The sequence below is a fragment of the Canis lupus genome, chromosome 12 (genome assembly GCF_003254725.2).
Source record: "Canis lupus dingo isolate Sandy chromosome 12, ASM325472v2, whole genome shotgun sequence".
NCBI classification, from domain to species: domain Eukaryota; kingdom Metazoa; phylum Chordata; class Mammalia; order Carnivora; family Canidae; genus Canis; species Canis lupus.
Genome location: NC_064254.1, coordinates 36907850 through 36929602, shown reverse-complemented (window position 1 = coordinate 36929602; position 21753 = coordinate 36907850). Strand labels below are relative to the sequence as shown.

Below are 21753 nucleotides of genomic sequence, written 5' to 3'. Positions count from 1 at the left end.
TATGACTATAAATAGCCTGTCCACTATTTTGTTGACATTCTTTGGGCCATAATATTTCCTCACATACCCTCAGAAAGAGAGAGATGAATCATTATCAATTAGTCACCTGACTTGCCGAGCTCCAGCAAATGGGTTTTAGTCTAGGGATATTAGCAGAGGTGGATGCTGGCAGTGGTTATTAGGTTTCTGATTGTATAGTAAGTGGGTTTAGCTGACTTGGAAACTTTCCCTTCTCAAGAGCTGATTGACTTTCGAGTTCATCTTTTGAGGTTTCCATACAATTCGTCTTAGGTAGTATTTTTGGGTAGAAATTTTGTCTAATTAAATAGATTATCAATAATACACTAAGAACCAACTGTAGTCAACTGGCTTTTGTAGGAAATAAGACATTTGAGGAACTGATATTTTCATGTCAGAAACAGAACTTCTTTTGTCTATGCCAGACCAGATATAGGTAAAGCCATAAAGCAGGTGAAGCTTGTCCTTCTTGTTTCCCTTCTTGGTGATAGTGACTCTCCAGCTGCCATCTGCAGTCTCTTTACTTGTCTCGTAGAGGTTTGTTATAATTTGAGAGTCTCACAAACTCACCCTCTGGAAAGTATTAGCTGAAAATCCCTCGAGGTCTGTTATTTTTAGGGATGTTTGCATTTTTCTGCTAGTCCATGAAATAAAGTAATGAATCACTGATACTAGAATTATTTGGAGAGTTGGACAGGAGAAGTAGGTGGACACCCCTTTGCTTACTCATAGGACTTGTTCTGCTAAGTGGAAGCCTTCAGATTTGTTAAATATTAAATAGCCCATATGGATATTGATACTCTTCTTTCATAATGTCAAATATTCAATTAAGTAAAATTAGCCACTGTATTTAAATTTGCTCATATTGAGGATCAGTACAGTGTTTCACTGAAGCTTTCTCTGGAACTCAAAGAATTGATGTGCGGTAAGCTGGAAACATCTGGACTGTACTAACTCATCCAGCCATCCAGATGTGCACTCTGTGGGCAGTGGGCCATTTTCATGCGATTTTAATTAGTATCACGTAAGTATTTGAATTCGGTAGATTGTTAACAAATCATACAAGTTTTTCTTTCAACAAGATAGCTAGAGGGCCATAAGCAATGAATAAAAAAATTCAAACTCTATGTAATTGGAGAAAATTGAAAAGCTTCATACCACAAGGCTGGTATCACAGAGATGGCTGGGAACCCCAGCCTGAGTGTGGTCTGGCAAAGGGTCCAGTCATATAGTTTGCACAGCTAAAGTTGTTAGGATGGCAGTTTTGGGGGGGAGGGAAACATCAAAGTTTTAGATCTTTTGCTGAGTCATTTTAAGGTTATTTCTAAAGCAAACAAAAACCTCTGTAAAAAAGCAAAAATAATAGCAAATGATGTAGAGCTTGTAATATTAGGCAATTCTTTGCTATCTCAGAGCTCCTTCATAGCTCATTTATGATGAATGCCTTTTTGGGGAAGAGATCTGTGAAGTGTGTTTTGGATGAAATTTTGCTGTGCTGGTGGCAAGCAAGTTGAAGTATCTTCTTGAGGTCACCGGTTTAAGGCTTAGAATGCTTTTTATGATTTAAGGTGCATATTTTGCATTTAAAATTATACCATAAGATATATTTTGAACCTTCACTGTGGTATATGTTTCCAGATTTTGGCCAGGGTCTCAGCTCCCTTGTAGAAAGAGCTTTCTCTAACAGATCAGTGAGATGCAGAGAACAAGGCTAACATTTATTCCTGTTTTCCTCAAGACCACAATAGGGGGAAGGCAGAACAGTGTTGTCCTACAGAAACTGAAGCCCGACACCCCTTACACGATCACTGTGTCCTCCCTGTATCCTGATGGTGAAGGAGGTCGGATGACAGGAAGAGGCAAGACCAGTAAGTACCAGGCTCCTTTAGCTTCTTTAGTAGCTACCACAGAATCACATCTGTTCCTGGAAACAATGGGGTGACATGGTTGTGCTAATCAAATTTTAATGCATCTAAAAATGATATTAATTGCTCTTCATATCTTTACTTGGAGTTATCTGTCTCTGTTTATGGAGAAAGACAGTTCTTACTTTCCAGCATGAAAAAAGAAAAAAAAAAAACCCAACTCTGTGGCCAAAATACCTTGTGGAGAGGAGATATGTGTACCAGATTACCATAGGCATTCTTTGATTTATTCACTACTTCAACAAATATTTGTAGGGTGCCCATTATGGGGTCCCTGCCATGTTCGAGGTGCCTGAGAAATATCAAGGAACTTGCATTTTGAGTGTGCTGGATTGTCATGATCACACTGTCATGTGGCCTTCTGTGCATTGCAGAACCTCTGAATACTGTGAGGAACCTCAGAGTGTATGACCCTTCTACCAGCACCTTGAATGTTCGCTGGGACCATGCAGAGGGAAACCCTCGTCAGTACAAGCTCTTCTATGCACCAACAGCAGGTGGTCCAGAGGAACTGGTAATTATGTCCTGTAGTGAAAAATGCATGTTTACTTAAACTATAGCTGAATGATTTAAAAGTCGAGATAAAAATGCTAGCTGATTTGCTTTAGGGCTGAAGAAGTTCGTATTCATTTACTAGAACTTGATAAAGGGTAAAATATTGTTGCCTTAGTGCCTGGGTGTGTTGGGGATTGAGCTGGGGGGAAGTAATCATTTCGGGAAGTTCCAAAGGGAGATCCTAGAGTGAGTGTAGGGGTCTAGAGAAGTCTTTATAACCTCTTCTAACAGTGTGTATGGAGCACATCTTTATACCCCAATATTACAGAACTTGCTTCTGGACTTGGTCTTGAGTTAATATTTTGAGTTTTATATTGTTTGAGGTATGATTTCTTTTATAATTTGTTCCAATTGAGTGTTTTATGCTTATTAAAATCTTTAGGTACCAATCCCTGGGAATACCAATTATGCCATTCTTAGGAATCTGCAGCCAGATACCCCGTACACCGTTACAGTAGTTCCTGTTTATACTGAAGGTGATGGAGGACGCACATCAGATACTGGAAGGACATGTAAGTTGAGAAGGAAGAAAAATATAGCTTTTCTTTATGAATTTTGCTTTTCATTATAAAGGCTACATAGGCCCATTAAGAGAATTTGGGAATTTCAGAATGATAAACTAAATATATAACAATTACCCATGGTTTATCTTCCAAACACCACCAACTGGTAACATTTTGGTGTAGGACGTAACAAATTTATGATGGCATTCTTCTTCTGAAATGATACCATCAGGATTTATGAATGTGCATATGATCATCAGTATGCTATTTCAGTCATTCTCTTTCTCTGACAAAAGTTCATTTTGCTTTGCTTTGTGCTTTATAAATTTGTGTGAAGCAGTGCTTTGTAATTGGCTTTCATAGTGTGAATTGTTTATCACATTACTTGATTGCACATTTCTCTGGTTTGCTGATGAAGTGCTTTTGACCATCAAAATTCCGTGTGCTTTCATTTGCTGTTAACATCTAGAGAAACCAGTTTATAGTGGTTTTACTGTCCTTTGTAGTATTGCTTACAGGCTTTTGTGCATGCTAATAAATAATTTCTTTGGCTTTAAAGATATACTTGTTGATGGCTAAAAGAAAGCAAGTATGGGTGGCTTCTTTTGGTAAAAGATTAATGCTCTAGAAAGATGATGTTATTGGCTCAAGTAGACTTTCGGGTTAATACGTGGATTTAATTTGTATATTTTTCTAAGTCCCATTTGGGGCAGTTAATTGAGAACTGAATATGTCTTCTATTTTTCCCTCCTTTTGCCTTTTCTTTTAATCACAGAACACATCAGTAGCTATTTCTTGAATGAAGAAGGAATGAATGAAAGAATGAATGATTGAAACCAGCTGACTGGATTAAATGGGCTTCATAACTGTTGTCAGTTTGCACTTAGAAGGCAGACACTATAAAATTACTTTTCTCTATCTCTCCATTATCTATGTTGGAAAACCAAAGCTTCTTTTCCAGTTTCTTGTCCCTTATCCCTTGTCCTTTTTATGGCCAACCCAGTACTACTTCTTTTACTAGCTTATTTTTATTGGCAACAACTTTGCTCCCATATAGACAAAGGCCATAATTGGCTAACTTAGACTAAATTTGGAGTTAGAGGGTTTTAATCTGTTTTTGTGTGTAGATAATTAGAAAAATGAAGGAGGACAGTATTTTATCCTGTTACAGAATGTAAGTCCTAGGGAAGTGATAACGAAAGCTAGACATATATAAAAAGATTTAAGAAAATATGTATTGGCTTTTCTTTCCTCAGTGGTGAGAGGGCTGGCAAGGAATGTCCAAGTGTACAATCCGACGCCAAATAGCCTAGATGTCCGCTGGGACCCTGCGCCTGGGCCTGTGCAGCAGTATCGGATCGTGTATTCTCCTGTGGCTGGCACAAGACCTTCGGAATCTGTAAGCAATTTTGTCCTCTTAGAGTTCAGTGAAAGAATTGTATAGATTCCCCTGCATCTCTTGCCATGGCTGCTGGGCCAGAATAAGTCAGTTGTCAGTGTGGCCCTGAGTCTCATGGAAACTTCCTTTCCTGATGAACACCGTCTTGTGTTTGTGTCTCGTTTCTGACCTGTGATAATGCCACCTGCAAACATGACAATGAATAATGTTTAAATGGTTGCTCCTGATGATTTAAGGCAGATATACTACCTATAGGGTTAGTTAGCAAAAGTGAGTTTTGGGAAAATCTAAATTAGCTATTTGAGTTAAGAAACCCTAGTAGTAAATGCAAATTATTGATAAACCTTGTTGATATGAGCTTTGTTGTAACATAGAAATGTCTTCGTTATGAAACTATAACGTTTGCCTTCACTGGCTCTTACAAATAGTCCAATTTATTTTCAATTCATAGTATCATCCAATTTTATAGGTAGATTGATAATGTAAGAATCAGAAATTGCTCATTTGAATAAGAATAGTATCAGAATCAGAACATCTAAGGGAAAGTAAATTGATAGGCTGATTTATGTCTTTATAAAAATGGACAATGGTGGTGAACAAAGATAAACAAATGATTTGTGTATCCCTGTGTGTGGTAGGATTTACTCAGACAATGTTACCCTTCCTCATTTATGGAGTGGTTCTCTATTTTAACACAATATCTCTTCCCTACTAGCATATATGGGGGATCCCTTCTCTTATGTGTGTCTATCATGAACCCTGGATGTTGTATTTGAGAATCCTTACAGTAAACATAAATGAGAGATAAGTGAAGCTACTAAGGATAGCTTAGTATGTTGATCAGCTTAGTGAGTATGAACTAACTTTTTTTTGGAGGGGGAATTTCTGAGGATAAATTGCATCTAACAGTATGACTTTGTCAGATCTCATGAGGAAGCAGAGTAGTTGGCTTCTGACGTGCCCGGGCTCAGCTTTTTATTATAAATGTCACTATGTTGACTAATAAAAGACTTGATAAGCATTTGAGTTGTTGTCAAGCAGAATCTGGCATTTCTTCCCCTCCAGATTGTGGTGCCAGGAAACACGCGCACAGTGCACCTGGAGCGGCTGATTCCCGACACACCCTACTCTGTGAACATCGTAGCTCTCTACTCGGATGGAGAGGGGAATCCCAGCCCTGGCCAGGGCCGAACGCGTGAGGCAGAAATCCTTTCTCCACCCCATTCCCTTGTAACTCCTTTGGCAGGGCTTCTCTGAGCCAGGGAGAAGTGGGAGATGGGTGGTGAGTGAGGTGGTGAGAGCTTTCTCCACCTCTGCACAGGCGAGGGTAGGTCCGGGCGTGGGGTTTTTGCCTGGGCATCCCCACGGTTGGATTCCAGGCGAAAGGCCCATGACTGCCATCTCTGCCGAATGATCTTCATTCAGCCATTTTCTCACCTGAGACGTAAGGAGGGGTTTTTCTCTTCTTCTGCCCTGTACCAACTGGGCACTTTAGAAATGTGAGGGCTCGGCCTCTAGGTTTCATTAAACCGGAGGTGGTTATTGTACTTTAAAATAATCCCTTTCTCTCCCAGACTGTATATTTAGGTTCAAACCTAGCTCCATGTCACTGAAAATTTAGCACGTAATCGTAGCTCCAAAAGTGTAGCACTTTCTACTATTTATGGTTTCACATTAAAACCATAGGAAGTGTTTATTTTACCATAAGGGAGTAAACATCCTAGCGAATGTGAAACTCCCACAAGTAACTTCCTTATTCTGACCCAAGTAAAATTCTTTTATGCCCTTCCCGCTTCCCCCATGTCCACCATGCTCACAGGCTGGCAACTAACTTTATTGTGTTTTGATGTATTTAGTGCCACGAAGTGGACCAAGAAATATAAGAGTCTTTGGGGAAACAACCAACAGCCTCTCTGTAGCCTGGGATCATGCTGATGGGCCGGTTCAGCAATACAGGATCATTTATTCTCCCACTGTTGGCGATCCAATTGATGAATATGTGAGTCCGGTTCTCATCTAGTTGGACGTTTTGTAATCTCTTACCTGGTTGGAAGATGAAATTAAGCTTTTTTAGCTTTTTTCTTTGGGAGTGTACTGTGATTACAGTTGAGTCCTTGATTCTTGTGTGACAGTCACATTTTATATGACATCCTCTGACAGGATATTGTGACCATCCAGGTGTATCTGATGTGGCCTCCCACGTTACAGAGAATCAATGTCTTTAGGGTCATTTCCGTTCTAAAGACAGATTGAAAAATTGTCTTATTGCATGAAATGCATATTTCAAGCCACCTAATTCTATTCATAGGAACTAAGCGTAGTGAGACATGATAATATTCTGAGCCACTTAAACTAATGTTCAAAAGATGTGACCATCCAAATCCTATCCTTTCTTTAAATCTAATTTCTCTACAAGATACCCCTTAAGTATTCAAGTGCTAACTGATGTTTCTTTTCTTTAAATTTAACATTTTTCATTACACTTTGGTATTGGAATATACATAGTCTCATATTAGCTTCAAACTTTTTGTGTGTCACACTATCTCTCCAGAATCAGAGTTAGGTTTCTTGTAGCTTCCTAATAGCCCTCACCAGGCATATCCATTTGTTATGGATGGAAAAACTCACCACTCTTTAAAAAGTATAGTGATTAATTGAAGTGATAGGTCAGTAGAATGTTACACAAAATGTTGATGGTAAAGCAGTTAAGGTCTGTGGTTTACAACCATTTTGTCACAAACCCTCTTGGATCATTCCCCCTTTGTTATCCTCATGTTATATTTAATCTATTTGAACTTGATATGTTAAACTCTAATTCAAACTCCTATTTCCTGTTCATCAGAAACACATGTAATTGTCATTTAGAGTTTCTCATCAAAATGAGATAAGCAATATTACCACATTTAGTTTGCCAAAGCAAAGAAGCTCATGCTTAGAGTTTATTCAGCCTTTCCACGAATGAGTACTCAATATCCTCCCATTTTCTGAAAACATTAAAAATATAATTTCTTCCCCCGGTTCACCATTTGTAGTCAGGGGACTTTATGCTGGAAATCACTGGCACAAGTGAGGTACATCGTTTGTAGAAGTAAAGCATAGGGTTGGAAGAGAGATTGAGAGATTTATCTGGTTTACTTCCTCTTCATGGAGGTAGTTGACTGTATTTCCCATTTCCTGTTTTTCATCTTTTCGACCTAGTAGCATTAGCCAGGCTGTTATTCCTGAGAGTAGGCTCGGAGTCCATGTTTGCTCACCAGTGCATTCCCAGCAGCTATCACCATGCCTGGCCCACAGTGGCTTGCATGGTGCACATTTTTTTGCAGGGATGCATGAAAATGTAACACATAAATGGGAGATGGAGAAAAACATAGGGCTGCATGCTGCAGTAATCAGTAATGTGCACCGAGGTGTCAGGCATGTTCTTAGCTGTCATCCTCACAGTTTCCTCCAGAGACACTAAGTCACAAAGGTGGTAGATGGCTGACCAGGATTCAAGCTCAGATCTCTCTGACTCTCAAACCATTCTCCTGTGCTACACAGAGGCAGTGTAGACCTTGACATGAGCATTGTGCACCAGAAACAAAACATTAAGAAACCATTGCTGTTTATAGAAATATATAAAACAATGTTGTCTGTTTATAAAAATATATAAAACAATGTTGTCTTTTGATCTGGAAGCTCTCTAGCTGATCGGTAATTTGTAATTTCCCTACAGACCACGGTCCCAGGCAGAAGGAATAATGTGATGCTGCAGCCCCTGCAACCTGATACTCCATATAAGATTACTGTTATTGCTGTTTATGAAGATGGAGATGGAGGCCATCTTATAGGGAATGGAAGAACCGGTAAATATCTTTCCCTTTTATAATCTTTAAGTTTTGCGTTTACCAACGCATCCCAAATACTATATCAATACTGCATTAACATTTACATTAAACATTGAATTTTGAATTTTGGCGAAATGATATGGGAAAAGAATTTGTATTTTAACTTTCCAAACATCCACTGAAAGGAGAGAAAGGGGACAAAAATCTGCATATTTTGCTTTGCTTGAGATGATTTTTGTTTCTCCTTTGGAAAACCATTGCATATTCTCTGAATAATGGTTCAGTTTTGTGTGGTATCAGTAAACGATGTAGTTGCTAACTCAGTCAACGTAGTATCAGTAAAAACCACTATCCTGAAAGAATCTCAAGTCATAAATAAAGAAGCAAGATGATTATCAATCATCTTCTGTCTTTACAAATTTATCCATTTTTTTCTAGTGTACCAAGTAATTTACAGAAAATTATCAGTGTTCGGGCACCTTTCTACCTTACACTGGTGTCAATTTCTTATTGTTTAGAGCAAAAGTTCTCCAAGTTTTTTGCTCATTGAAATAATCTGAAGAGCTTTGAAACGTATTTATGCTGGGGTACCACCCTCAGAGATACTAGTGGAACTGGTCTGAGATATAGCCTGGATCCACTTATGTTCTAGTGTACAGCCGAGATTGAAAGCCAATGGTTTAGCAGAAAGTCAGGCTGGGCTATAGGTCTGAGTTCTGTTACTGGCCAATACTGGCATTCCTCTTTCCACTTCATTTTGCAAAAATCCACTTATGTAAATGATGTCAGGTTCCTGGCTACATTCGGTTCCCCAAACTTTTGGTGCTTAAACAATCTTGACATTACAAAATATGGGAAAGGTGACATTTGAAAGCTCTCAAGAGAAAAGCATGACGAGAGTTGTTTTAGCGGTCTCTCCAGGCCAAGAATTTACATATTTACTGATACTCTTTATCTACAAGACTGAGTCAATGGAGACTCAATTTAGTGATTCAAGATGATTTAAATTTAACAACTTTTAATTTTTCACATTCCCTTGGGTTTTAGAATATATTTTGGTACTTTTCTGGGGGAAATAGCATGTTTCAGAATTTTGTGCTTATCAAAATATATAATATATAAATAATACATAAAAGATCTTTACCAGACTTGAAATTTCCAGGATATGCCAAAGCCTTTTGTAGTTTCTCTTGCAAAAAAGTTTTTATTATTATTTATTTATTTATTTATTTATTTATTTTTTGCAAAAAAGTTTTTAAGTTGAATTCATATATATATATGTATATATATATATATATATATATATATATATATATTAACTCAGTGACTACTCAGCATGCTGTCTAATAGCATTGGTTTACAGGGAAGGGAGGTGGAGGCAGTACCTCTGGAGCCGTGAAGATTTGCTCTAAGTTATGCTGGGGGAGGACAACAGGGTGCTGGGAATGAACATCATTTTAGTCACTAAGTAGCTATGTGGTCTTGGGCAAATCAAATCTTCTTTATGTGATAAGGTGGTTAGACTAGACAGTTTCTAAATTGCTTTTTGGCTCTAACCATCTGTAATCTATAACATGCTAAAAATGGTATGAGATCTCTTATAGTTTCTGTAATTCTGCATTTTAAACCCTGGGATTCATCAGTTCCTAAGTCCAACTTGAGTTGCTCTTTGAATTTGGAAAACCACTAAGCTTTCTGCTGAACTTTTCAAAACTCTTAAATTATTTTCTGGATGAGGGCATTTTAGGATTTTATTAAATTGTTCTCATGGGACCACAGTATCAGTATACTCACAGAATTCTGTGCTCTCCTTGGTGTCAATGAAAGATCAGCAACCTGTGCCAATATTTGTTTGCAGTGGGACTGCTTCCACCTCAAAACATACACATCTCTGATGAATGGTATACAAGATTCAGGGTATCCTGGGATCCTTCACCTTCTCCGGTTCTTGGATATAAAATTGTGTATAAGCCAGTGGGTAAGGAAACATCTTTATTGTCATAAAAATGCATTAGAGAGTTATTTGTTTGTGAGGGAGCTCTTTATTGCATGCCCCATTATTAGATTCTCTTGGTAGTTCAGTTGTCACGTTGAAGCCCCTCTCACTAGAGGCAATATTCTTGGAAATAATGTTCTCAGCCAATAATCTGAAGTGTCATTGTTACTATGGGTGTAGATGAGACTCATTAAATTGCATGATTAAAAAGTTTGGCCCGCCTCATAAAATTACACAAATGGAATCTGTGTCCAGACATTCTGTATATTACTATGATTGTGAAATAATGCATATTTACTCAATATAAATTTCTATATTTTCCCATTATGTCAAGGTGTTATTCCATTTTGGGCATATGCATTTTAGTTTATTCCTTGTTAGTTTATTCCTTGCCAGGCTTGTTTTCAACTTCCCATTGACATTTACACCTAAATGGATATCACCTTGATTAACTGATTTGCTATCTTTGTTTCTATGTTCTGTCTGTATGCTTAGCAAAATGGAAGAACAATATTCTTTGTATCAAATGTGCCAGGGTATCTTCCATGCACCCAAAAAGGGTGTGAGCTAGGAAAAGATAAGGGAGAGAGGACAAGAGAAAGGAAACATGGGCCTTAAGAGAGATAACTGAAAGGAGAAGAAGGTGTTGGCAACTGAGGACCTTCAGTAACTGAACTCATGGAATGAGGACCAAGACAGAAATTCTTAAGTCATCTCTACAACAAATTGGAAAAATGTTAATTGAGTACCTACTATGTGTAAAGCACCATGCTGCCAAAGTGGGACTTAGAGAAGAGGCTTGAGGGTTTAGGGTAGTTGATTGTGTGATTGAATTTATTCATTAAAGGAACATTGATTACATATCTACTGCATTCTAGGTACTGTGCTATGTATACTTTGCAAATTAGAGTTGAGGAATTCAGGCTCTGCTTATAGTTTTGTATTCGCCATATAGTGGAACATGTGCTACAGTGAGCAAGTACATAATAGGCCGTGGAATTAGTGGTGTTCATACTATCATTTGAGTGTAAGTTACTCGATTTTAAGGAAAATTTGAGACCAGTGGTGGAATATTTCTATGTTCTCTTGTGATTGTTATTAAAGGTTCCAATGAGCCCATGGAAGCTTTTGTTGGAGAAATGACATCATATACATTACACAATCTCAATCCTAGCACCACCTATGATGTAAATGTTTATGCTCAGTATGATTCTGGACTCAGTGTCCCCCTGACGGATCAAGGCACTACATGTGAGTCACATATCTTTTCATGGTTGTAAGAAAAAGTGTAGTACAAATTGCCAGGTCAGTCAACCAGTTTTAATTTTATTTCTTCTTAACATTTGCATGTTTCCTCAGCATTAAGTAAGTGGCTCTTTCTTCTTGTTCAGCCAAACAAACATATAAGTAATATAACTGAGTATACAAAAATATATGTGATATTTTTATTTCTCATAAAATATAGTTTGAATTTTGAAAGATAAAAAGTGTGATTTTATCCATGAATTATCTGTAAAATTAGTTTTGGAATGCTGTGTAGTTTCTTTGATAAAGGATCTTAAAACATATATTACCTAAGTGCATTGACTTAATTGAAAGTTTTCACAGAAATGCCATGATTATTGACTCAGCCCAAAGATAGATTTTGTTGTCACCAAGTGCCGAATTGCTATTTAAGGACTTAGAAGATAGTGCTTTAGAAAAATTTTACATGAGACATCTTTGTTATTTGTAGTGTCCAGTGGGACTATGTGGAATTTCTTTCCCTTGAAAATTAGTGATAGCAAAGGGGTCTGTTTTAGCTGTACTACATTTCCATGTATCTTTCCTGTGTGTTTCTTACAAGGAGACATACTAAAAATTTAGGCTTTTATTTTCAGCCACAGTGGAAGTTTCAGTTTTGTGTTATGATTAAAAGTATGCTTTTTTGTCTTTATTTGTGAAGTAAATCTATTTCTTTTTTTCTTTATTTTGTAGTGTATTTAAATGTGACAGATCTGAAAACCTACCAGATTGGGTGGGATACATTCTGTGTTAGATGGTCAGCTCACCGGGCAGCCACCTCCTACAGGCTAAAACTAAGCCCCGCAGATGGTATGTGTGCCAAAAAAAAAAAAAAAAAAAAAAAAAAAAAAAAACCCCAAAAAAACAAAACAAAACAAAAAACAAAAACAAACAAAAAACCTAAAAAATGAAAAATAGTAAGAACTGAAGCACATAGTAGCAACATTTTAAACTTCAGTAAAGGAGATGCCTTCTCTCTACGAAATGATATATAAAAATATCTTTAAGTATAATTGATGGTAACACTGGCCTTTTCCTTTGTTGTCATAATCAGGAACCAGAGGACAAGAAATTACAGTGCGTGGATCAGAAACCAGTCACTGCTTCACTGGTCTTTCACCAGACGCTGATTATGGCGTCACCGTTTTTGTGCAGACACCAAATCTCGAGGGACCAGGAGTCTCTGTCAAGGAACATACCAGTAAGTTTTTGAGTAATCTGAAAGTCTCTGTAAAGCTTCAGGATAGAATGTTCTAGGTGTGGGAGATGTAAGTGTCTCCTGTGTAGGCACTTCTCCACAGTAATGATTATAATGATGGCAGATTCATGAAGAAGGAGCCTGTGGTTGGTTCAGGACCTTTTTCTACGGCAAGTCCATGCTGGCCCTGTTACAGAGTTGGTGTTATTTTTAAGGAAAGAGGTGCAGGAGGGAGACACGGTTCTAGCTGGCAGTAAGCAGGTGAATATGCACGCTGTTGACTTTTACTCATTTGATCCTATTTGAAGGCCTTTCATCCATCCTTTGAATCGTGGTTTTGCTTTTCACAGCTGTAGTCCATGTTTGAATGATTAGTAATGATACCAAATTTGGATAATATAATCTATGAGGGCCAATGATACTTGATTTGATATCTAGGACTGAAATTGCTCTTAAAATGTACTTCCCATGATATGAAATTTGCACAGGTTATATTCTTCTAATTACCATTTTTTAAATTCTAGCTGTAAAACCAACAGAAGCCCCTACGGAGCCACCCACACCTCCTCCCCCTCCTACAATCCCACCAGCCCGGGATGGTAAGTGCAGCTGCTGATAGGGATTTATGGAGCCTCTACACTATTGCCAATTAATACAGGGTGTTTTTGATGTACTCTTCTTGCTGAAGAGTTTTTCGATTAAAAAAACAAAAAAGATTGCCAGTAATTGTTTTGGCATATTTGGCGTGTATGAAATCAGTCATAAACAATAGTTCTTTGTTTGGAACTCTGCTTCCTCAATTTTGCAGATTAATGTTTAGTGATACTCTCCGTATTCCATAGTCACATGGTGGGCACTTCTGTCTCCTGGGTGCTAGCCTCAAAAGGCACTGTGTACCATTTTGGCTGTATCTTCAACTTACCCCTGGGGCCTTTGGCTTTGGAATTCCTGGCTTCTGCCCTGCATTGCACGAAGCTAAAAAATGTCCATTCACTGAAGTTTGAGACATAATTGTCACTTGTAGTGAACTGGCAAAAAGATATACTGAGCTAATGGGACAGGTCTCTCAGTAATCTGGGGCAATTTTCAGTGTTTTATCAGATAATTAGCTACTGTTTTAGTCTTTCTTCACATTCTGTTTCCAGCATTTAACTAAAAGAATTTCAGATTTTTTCTTTTTTTAAAAAACATTTTATTTATTATTATTTTTTTATATTTATGATAGTCACAGAGAGAGAGAGAGAGAGAGAGAGAGAGAGAGGCAGAGACACAGGCAGAGGGAGAAGCAGGCTCCATGCACCGGGAGCCCGACGTGGGATTCGATCCCGGGTCTCCAGGATCGCGCCCTGGGCCAAAGGCAGGCGCTAAACCGCTGTGCCACCCAGGGATCCCTAAAAAACATTTTAAAATTTAAATTTAATTAGAATTTCAGATTTTAAAATTATTTTTCTTTTGTCTTAGAAGTTCTAGAATGCTACAACTTTATTAAACTTATGAAATAAAATTAAAGATACAAATTGTATTCTTATAGGACAAAATAATATTATGCAGGGCAAATAGTATTATTACAAGGTAAAATAATCATGGATTTCTTTAAATTAGACTATTGAAAGAAATTCGTTAAATAAACTTGGCTTAAAAATGTTAAATATTTGTTCTTAATAGATTCTACTTTTTAAAGCAGTCTTGGGCTCACAGCAAAATTGAACTGAAAATACATGGAGTACCGTATATAACCTACCCCACAGCCTGCTCCAGCATCAATATCCAGCACCAGAGTGGTGCATTTCCTACAGTTCATGAGCCTATATTGACAGATCATTTTCATCCACAGTCCACAGTTGACATAACAGTTCACTGTTGGTGCTGTTTATTTCGCATGTTAAGTTTTTATATACTAAAACTTTAATTATTTTTAACCCTCCAAGTGTGAAAATTCAAATCAAAGACATTATTCCTTCCCTTTCCTCCATCTGTATAATTCTAGTGGCCTAATTTAAAATGAAAAGACACCTTATTTGCACCAAATCGTTGATAATTATATACAAAATCTCCAGATCCACTGATGGCTTTTTTTTTTTTGATGGCTTTTCTTAAATTCTGAACATCGTTAGTTTTCATTTGATTTCATCCTCATCTATTACTTGAAGCCACTCAAAACAGTTCCATGAGGAAAGAGCATATGTTTGGATTATGGATCTAAGCTTAGATGGAGTAATTTTAGAGCAGAAATTGAGGGACAGTTAGACTAGTGCTTCTCAAACTTTGTTTTGCATGTAATTTGTCTGGGTATCTTGTTGTTGCTAATCTGATTCAGGAGGTCTGGGGTAGTGCCCAGGATTCTGCATTTCTAAGAAGCTCCCAGGAGATGCTGCTGCTGCTGAACTACACTTTGAGTAGTGGGGTGTTAGGCTACATTTCTCAGTTTTGTAATTTCATTTGAATGAAAAAATTCACGAGAGTTGGGGTTTCTTTGTTTTTTTCCCCCAGTATGCAAAGGGGCCAAGGCAGATATTGTATTCTTGACTGATGCCTCCTGGAGTATCGGGGATGATAATTTTAACAAAGTTGTAAAATTCATCTTCAATACTGTGGGAGCCTTTGATGAAATTAGCCCTGCTGGAATTCAGGTGGGTACTGTTTCATAGGTGGCTATTCATTCGTAGTGTCTTGCTATTTCCTTTGAATATTTGTTTTCGAGTAGAAAAGCTTTTCAGTATAAACTATGTTTTGAGTTCTGTTATTTACTATTTTCTTTCACTTGTGTGAAGGAGTTGGGTGTAAATGACAAATAGAGAAATAAACCTCCTCTAGGTATTCTCTTGCCTAGATGATACTCTTTTTGGAGACGTTGGGGCATTCCTACTCTGACTTCCTGCTTAAGACTTCCGACAATGATACATTTCCATAAAAGGTCATCTAATGTTCTGGAAACAGAACATTGGATTGTGATTGTCATACCCTGTTAAGTTAGAGGACTAAGTGATGAATAGTGACTGGAGTGGGTGTGTGGCATTTCATACTTGGCCATTGTGGCATCTTAGATTATGAAAATAAGAGATTTTGACATAAGCCACAAATAATTTCATAAGCGAATCACTTCTTTTATAGAATGTACTAAGTTTCAAATCCCCAAATAATCCTGTGAACACTTTTCCAGCCCGAGAAAAGTAAAAAAGTGAAGCTAATTAGTCTTAATTTAATCTGTTAGTAGCTAAGCCATTTTTCATCATTTTAGAAATTGAGATTTCTAATAAAAAGTAAAAAATAAGTACTGTATTTTATTAACTTCTATGTGCCAGCTATTTTATATACATGATTGTCAGCCCTCAAAACAACTCTATAAAGTAAGTATAATCATCTCCATTTTACTGATATGGAAACAAAATCCCAGAGATGTGGAGAACTTGTCCTGTGTCACATAGATTCTAATTGGCAGAGCCAGGATTTGAACCCCTTGAATTCTTACTATGAAGCCTGTACTCTTTCCAGTAAATCATACTGTTACTAATTTTGTGGTGAGTGATGATTATTATCACATACGTAGCGCTTTAATATTACCATGAAGAGTGGATGCAGTTAGTGAGAAGTAGTTGGCTGAGAACCAGTTGCTTAGCCAGCATTTGAGTTCAAGATGGTGTGTTCTCATTTCTAATCCTGGGACCTCATTCTTCCCTAGCTTTACTCAACCCTTCCTAAATCCTAGAAAAAGGATTTAGGTATTTTCCAATACCATTGGAACACAGCATTTTTACAATGTTGATAGTAATGACAATTTCACTGAAGATTAGAAATGAGAGAATTGAATGAGATGACAGTAGTCAGTGCTATAATACTAGCTATAAAGAGTTTATAATAGTCTGTGAGATCCAAGACACTTCTTTTCCCCATTAAACAGCAGGAGGAGCCACTGGGAAATTAAAATATAAAAAGAGGCGTGATAACCTCACCACCAATCATGTTTCCTTTCAGGTCTCGTTTGTGCAGTACAGTGATGAGGTCAAGTCTGAGTTCAAGTTGAACACATATAACGACAAGGCCCAAGCCCTGGGGGCCCTCCAGAATATTAGATACAGAGGAGGAAACACAAGAACAGGTACGGTTAATCAAAGTGTACGTAGATCTTCACTCCCCAAAGCGTTTGTACTGAGGTGGAACTGAGTGTATTATCATATTTTCATATTCAGATTCTTGTCTGTTGAGTGTGACTAATGACATTTGGGTAGTTTTCACTGAACTGATACTAAAATGTTCCATGCAACACTCTCTAGGCAAGGCTCTCACATTTATCAAGGAGAAGGTCTTGACCTGGGAGAGCGGCATGAGGAAGAATGTCCCCAAGGTGCTGGTTGTGGTCACAGATGGCCGGTCACAGGATGAGGTCAAGAAGGCAGCTTTGGTCATCCAGCAGTCAGGTAAGCACAGGCATGAGTTTAAAGTCTAGTGATTACACTCCCTTTCTTAACAATTTTACATGTTCAGGAATGATGGCAAAAGATGCAACTTCTGATTTGGCTTTATTGTTCCTGTTTTACTCTGTACTCCATACCCCTGAAATGTTAGTTTATGTTTAATCATGGATAGTTTAGCAATCACTCAAAAAGGACATGGTGTATATCTTTGTTGAAGATGTGGCTTGGGGTAGATAAAAGAGCAAACTGCATTTTCCCATAGTGGCTGAAAGGCTACAGAATGCAGTAATAGAGTGGGCCTAGAGCAGGCTTCCTTCCTGAATTTTGATGCTGAGTCCCTGTGCAAGGAGAAACATAGGGAAGACTTTAACTTTAGCATGTCCTTTGACAGTGCAGATCCAGTGTACATTGCTGAAGGGAGGTGTAGTGAGGCCTCAGAAAGACATCTTTGGGGGTAGACCTCGAAAATCAAATATCTCCAGAACCTCCTGGCAACACTGTCCTTTGGGTTCATTTTCTAGGATTACTAGAGAGGGAAGTAGAGTTGACTTGCATTCACACCCTCTACACTCCTGAATCCCAACTGCCAGGCAGAGTCCAAGGTTAACATATTTTGGAGAGAATTCTATTTTGTGCATGATCTACTGCACTCAATTACAAAATACTTTGTTATATGGAATTTGTCATCTGCACATACTGATTCTTTGGCCAAAGTATGAGTCATGATTAGTGCTAAGTCATATTGTCTTCTCTCAATACAGATTGTTCTCTGCACTGTTTTTTTTTTAAATAAAATTTTGCCTTTATGTTATACACTTTAAGCAGACACCTACATATTTTGGGCTTTTGGCTGATTTAAGTTTGGAGTTATCAATACTTGTTCAAGTTACCTTATGCGTATCTCATTAGAGAACTAATTTCTTATATAGTCTATTTTTTCTACTTTCAAATTAAGCTTTTGGAGTGAAGTCTTTGTTTATTTGTATTAGCCTAAATAAATGAAAGTTTATTGCCAGTGGGAATTGTTGATTCCATTTTAAAATTGGCCAGAGTGCTGCCTTTGAGCCTGAGTTTGTTAAGAATATTGGTTTCAAGAACTCAAATTTTAAATGAGTTGTTTCTGAATTGCATACGTTTAAAATGTTAATGGTGCCCAAGAGAGCTGTAGAATGGGTGGGCATATCAGGCCTGTGGATCTCTGGAAGGAAACTTGCACCACATTAAGTCTTTCTGCTGTTAAAATGTGCTTCTCTTAATTGTTAGGATTTTATTTTAGGAACCCCAATTAATTGAGTTTTCTAGGCCAGAAAACAGGAAGACCTGGAAAAAGTACATATTTATTAAAGAGAGTTTATGTCAATGGAAAGGGCTTGCCGCATATACTCTACTAAGAAAATATAGCATCATTTCTGAAAGGATTTTATTTTGAATTGCTTACCCAATAAAGGATGGAACAGGGGATCTGTAATTTGCTCTCTAACACTGCTTTGCAGGGTTCAGTGTCTTTGTAGTTGGAGTGGCTGACGTTGACTACAATGAGCTTGCCAATATTGCCAGCAAACCAAGCGAACGGCACGTGTTCATTGTTGATGACTTTGAATCTTTTGAGAAGATTGAGGACAACCTCATTACATTTGTCTGTGAAACTGCTACTTCAAGTAAGTCCTGGTCCAAATGGATCCAGAATTTCCCTGTTTTGGAAGATAACTACTTAGTGGACAACTGTCTGTCCTATATGGGATCAAGTCTGTGCATAAATAGATTCTGGGAAATCACTTGGGAACCTGATGAATCATTGTTCCTATTGATATCATGCTAAATGTGTGTTTGTCAGAGGTCTGCTTTTAGCTTTGATGATGTAATATTCCTTGTATGGAAATGAAATGTTTTAATGTATCCTTTTCCCACCATCCCAATGCTATGACATTTGAGTAAATTAATCTTCAGCTTAGAAATGCATTTATAGAAGTACTTCTGTGAGATGAAGGTTTTCCCTATTAGTAATCAATTGGTATTTGTTCTGTCAACATCCGTGCTTCAAGGAAGCAATGAAAACACTGACTTTTGCGTGTGCACTCCATTTGGTTCTCATTTGCCTTTTTGGGTGTAGATTTTTGTTTTTGCCAAGACTTCAGCTTTTAAAATACAGTGAAGGACCAAAGATTAATTATTCAAATCAGTGTATCCTCTTCTCCATCCATTTCTGCCGATTCCTGGGATATTATGGAGACAGTTTTGTGGCTAGTATAGACCCCCGATCCTATGGAGGGCTATGCTTTACAAGTGTTATAGTTTCCCCCTATTAAACATTACTAAAAACTCAGAGCTGTGGTTAGAGGTGGCAGTAGTAAACAAATATCAGTGGTTTACTCTGAGAACTTACAGCTAAAGCTCAGAATGGAGCTGTGCTGGTGGACATGGGTCTGGAAGTACTGTTGGACTTGGCAAATTATGCCTTTGTATAAATTTAAAATCCCTTGGGAGAAAATTTCTTTAATCTATTGAAGAACATCTGAATATTTAATTCTTTTAAATTCTATTTTGATTTATTAAATTCTTTATTAAAATCCTTTAATTCTACTTTGCTATTCATAAGGACATTGCAAAATTCCCACTAGTACTGGAGAAATTTCAGAAAACATTGATTATACTAGTCAGTCTTAGAATTTCTCCTACACAAAGGAAGTGTACAAAGAATAACTTATAAAAGGTTAGATTGGCGTTATTTTTTATAAATGAATGAAAAATTACTTGATATATGTACATGACTGGCTTCTTTAAAAAAATTTTTTTTATTGGAGTTCAATTTGCCAACATATAGCATAATATCCAATGCTCATCCCGTCAAGTGCCCCCTTCAGTGTCCATCACCCAGATATGACTGGCTCTTGTGTGTATATAATATTTGTATATCATGTTGATGATACTTAAAGAACACTGTACATTGCAGGTTGTCCTCTCATTTATTTGGATGGCTACACCTCACCAGGTAAGCATTTATACCCTTGGACACATTTATTTCAGGATTTAAGCAATAAAATTATTAAAATGACCTCATTTTAATATTTGCCTTTTTTTATATAAAGGTTTTAAGATGCTTGAAGCATACAACCTGACAGAAAAGAATTTTGCTTCTGTACCAGGAGTCTCTTTGGAGTCAGGGTCTTTCCCCAGCTACTCAGCTTACAAGCTTCAGAAGAATGCTTTTGTGAACCAGCCTACAGCGTAAGTGTGACAACTAGGAGGTTCCTTCTCTTATAATGGACCTGACACTTTTTTGAGGTTCTTAGAATTTTTGCCCACTTCTTAAAATGTAGAAACTTTACAATTGTCAGAGGTCTCCTATCGATGATTTAGTTTCGTTTCCTTAAATACAGCTGGGTTAAATGTCCTCCATCAGGTCACACAAGGGACTAGGACTCAAGCCTTGCTATTCTCAGACCCAAGAATCTTATCTTGGTTCTGTAGTATTACGGATTATAGACCTTGTAGTATTTAAGGCTAGGATTGTAGATTTAAGGGTTCTTCGAAAGGAGGCTATTTAAACAGGAAATGAATTATTCTGCACATTTCTCCCTGTGGTGCAAAAGGACTGAATGGAGTAAGGGTAGAATGAGAGTCAGCATTCTTTTTAGTGTTTCAGATCTCCAGAAGATGAAATATTGTGGCCATTTTGCTTGTCCAAGATCAGACAGGCAGTGGTTAGTTTTTATTGGCCAATGTTCCGGCAATCTGTTGGGCAGCTCTAGCTGTTGTTATTTTACTTCATGAAAGTTTGCACCTGGGTATCATAACTAAAATATGTATTTTTGAATTCATTAGAATTAAAACACTTTACTGTTGAAAATATGTGTTTGGCAGCTTATAGAGAAAAAAGAACAAGAAGAAATAAAGCCTTTAGAAACTTAGGGCAGGGTCAGAAAATGATGTCTGAAATTTGAAATGCTCTGGGAAAGCTGATGGAAAATCCAGACTGAAACCAAAGCTAATTTCTTTTAAGAAAGCACAGATCATACTGTTGTAGTTTGACCACATTGTAAGTTCCTAACTCTTTTATGGTTAACCATGTTGGTTCGCAGCTTTAGGTTTGTCAGTGAACCTTAATTCCCAGTGTTTAACTTCCAGTCACCACCAGATAGAATTCCTACATTTTAACTTATGACAGCCTATTGTGTTCTTAAGAGTCAGAACTTGTGGCTGAAAGAAGCTAAAAGAAAAGCATGGGTACAATTAAATTTTTTTTCATAAGCACTCATTAACTGAGGAAAGAGGGAAACGGACTGGGCGAGAGATGAATTAATATGGAGGAGATATCATTTTTAACATGGAATATTATGAAAATAGTAGGTTTTTGCAAGTACAAAAGGCATCACATCAGCTTGCCCAGACATATGTTGCAAGAAGCAGGGCAGCATTGTATTCCAGATGCACTAGTGGTGTGCTACCAAGAAGTGAAACCTCAAGAGACATTCTGTGCCTTCTGTCAAAATTTGTGGAGGAATAACTTCTTTTCTGTCCAAGAGTTGATAATTAAAGCCTTTTCGCTACCTTCAGGAATGAAGTATTGTTAAATGGTCTCAGACAGCAAACCATTAATCCTGCTTCAAAGGTTCCCCCAAAACAATGACTGACTCAA

At 37.5% G+C, this 21753-nt stretch overlaps 1 protein-coding gene across 1 annotated transcript in view; it reads left to right on the top strand.

Annotated features, from left to right (window-relative positions):
• Positions 1 to 21753, top strand: part of COL12A1 (collagen type XII alpha 1 chain) — a 117495-nt gene that overhangs the window by 66413 nt on the left and 29329 nt on the right. The window contains exons 32-49 of the mRNA XM_049092254.1: positions 1757 to 1886; positions 2318 to 2457; positions 2881 to 3010; positions 4258 to 4400; positions 5466 to 5595; positions 6257 to 6399; positions 8116 to 8245; positions 10086 to 10205; positions 11328 to 11474; positions 12201 to 12317; positions 12562 to 12708; positions 13230 to 13304; positions 15196 to 15335; positions 16678 to 16801; positions 16977 to 17120; positions 18611 to 18775; positions 20068 to 20106; positions 20204 to 20342. Of these exons, the coding sequence (XP_048948211.1) occupies positions 1757 to 1886; positions 2318 to 2457; positions 2881 to 3010; positions 4258 to 4400; positions 5466 to 5595; positions 6257 to 6399; positions 8116 to 8245; positions 10086 to 10205; positions 11328 to 11474; positions 12201 to 12317; positions 12562 to 12708; positions 13230 to 13304; positions 15196 to 15335; positions 16678 to 16801; positions 16977 to 17120; positions 18611 to 18775; positions 20068 to 20106; positions 20204 to 20342 (2303 nt within the window). The remainder of the gene's footprint in view (positions 1 to 1756; positions 1887 to 2317; positions 2458 to 2880; positions 3011 to 4257; positions 4401 to 5465; positions 5596 to 6256; positions 6400 to 8115; positions 8246 to 10085; positions 10206 to 11327; positions 11475 to 12200; positions 12318 to 12561; positions 12709 to 13229; positions 13305 to 15195; positions 15336 to 16677; positions 16802 to 16976; positions 17121 to 18610; positions 18776 to 20067; positions 20107 to 20203; positions 20343 to 21753) is intronic.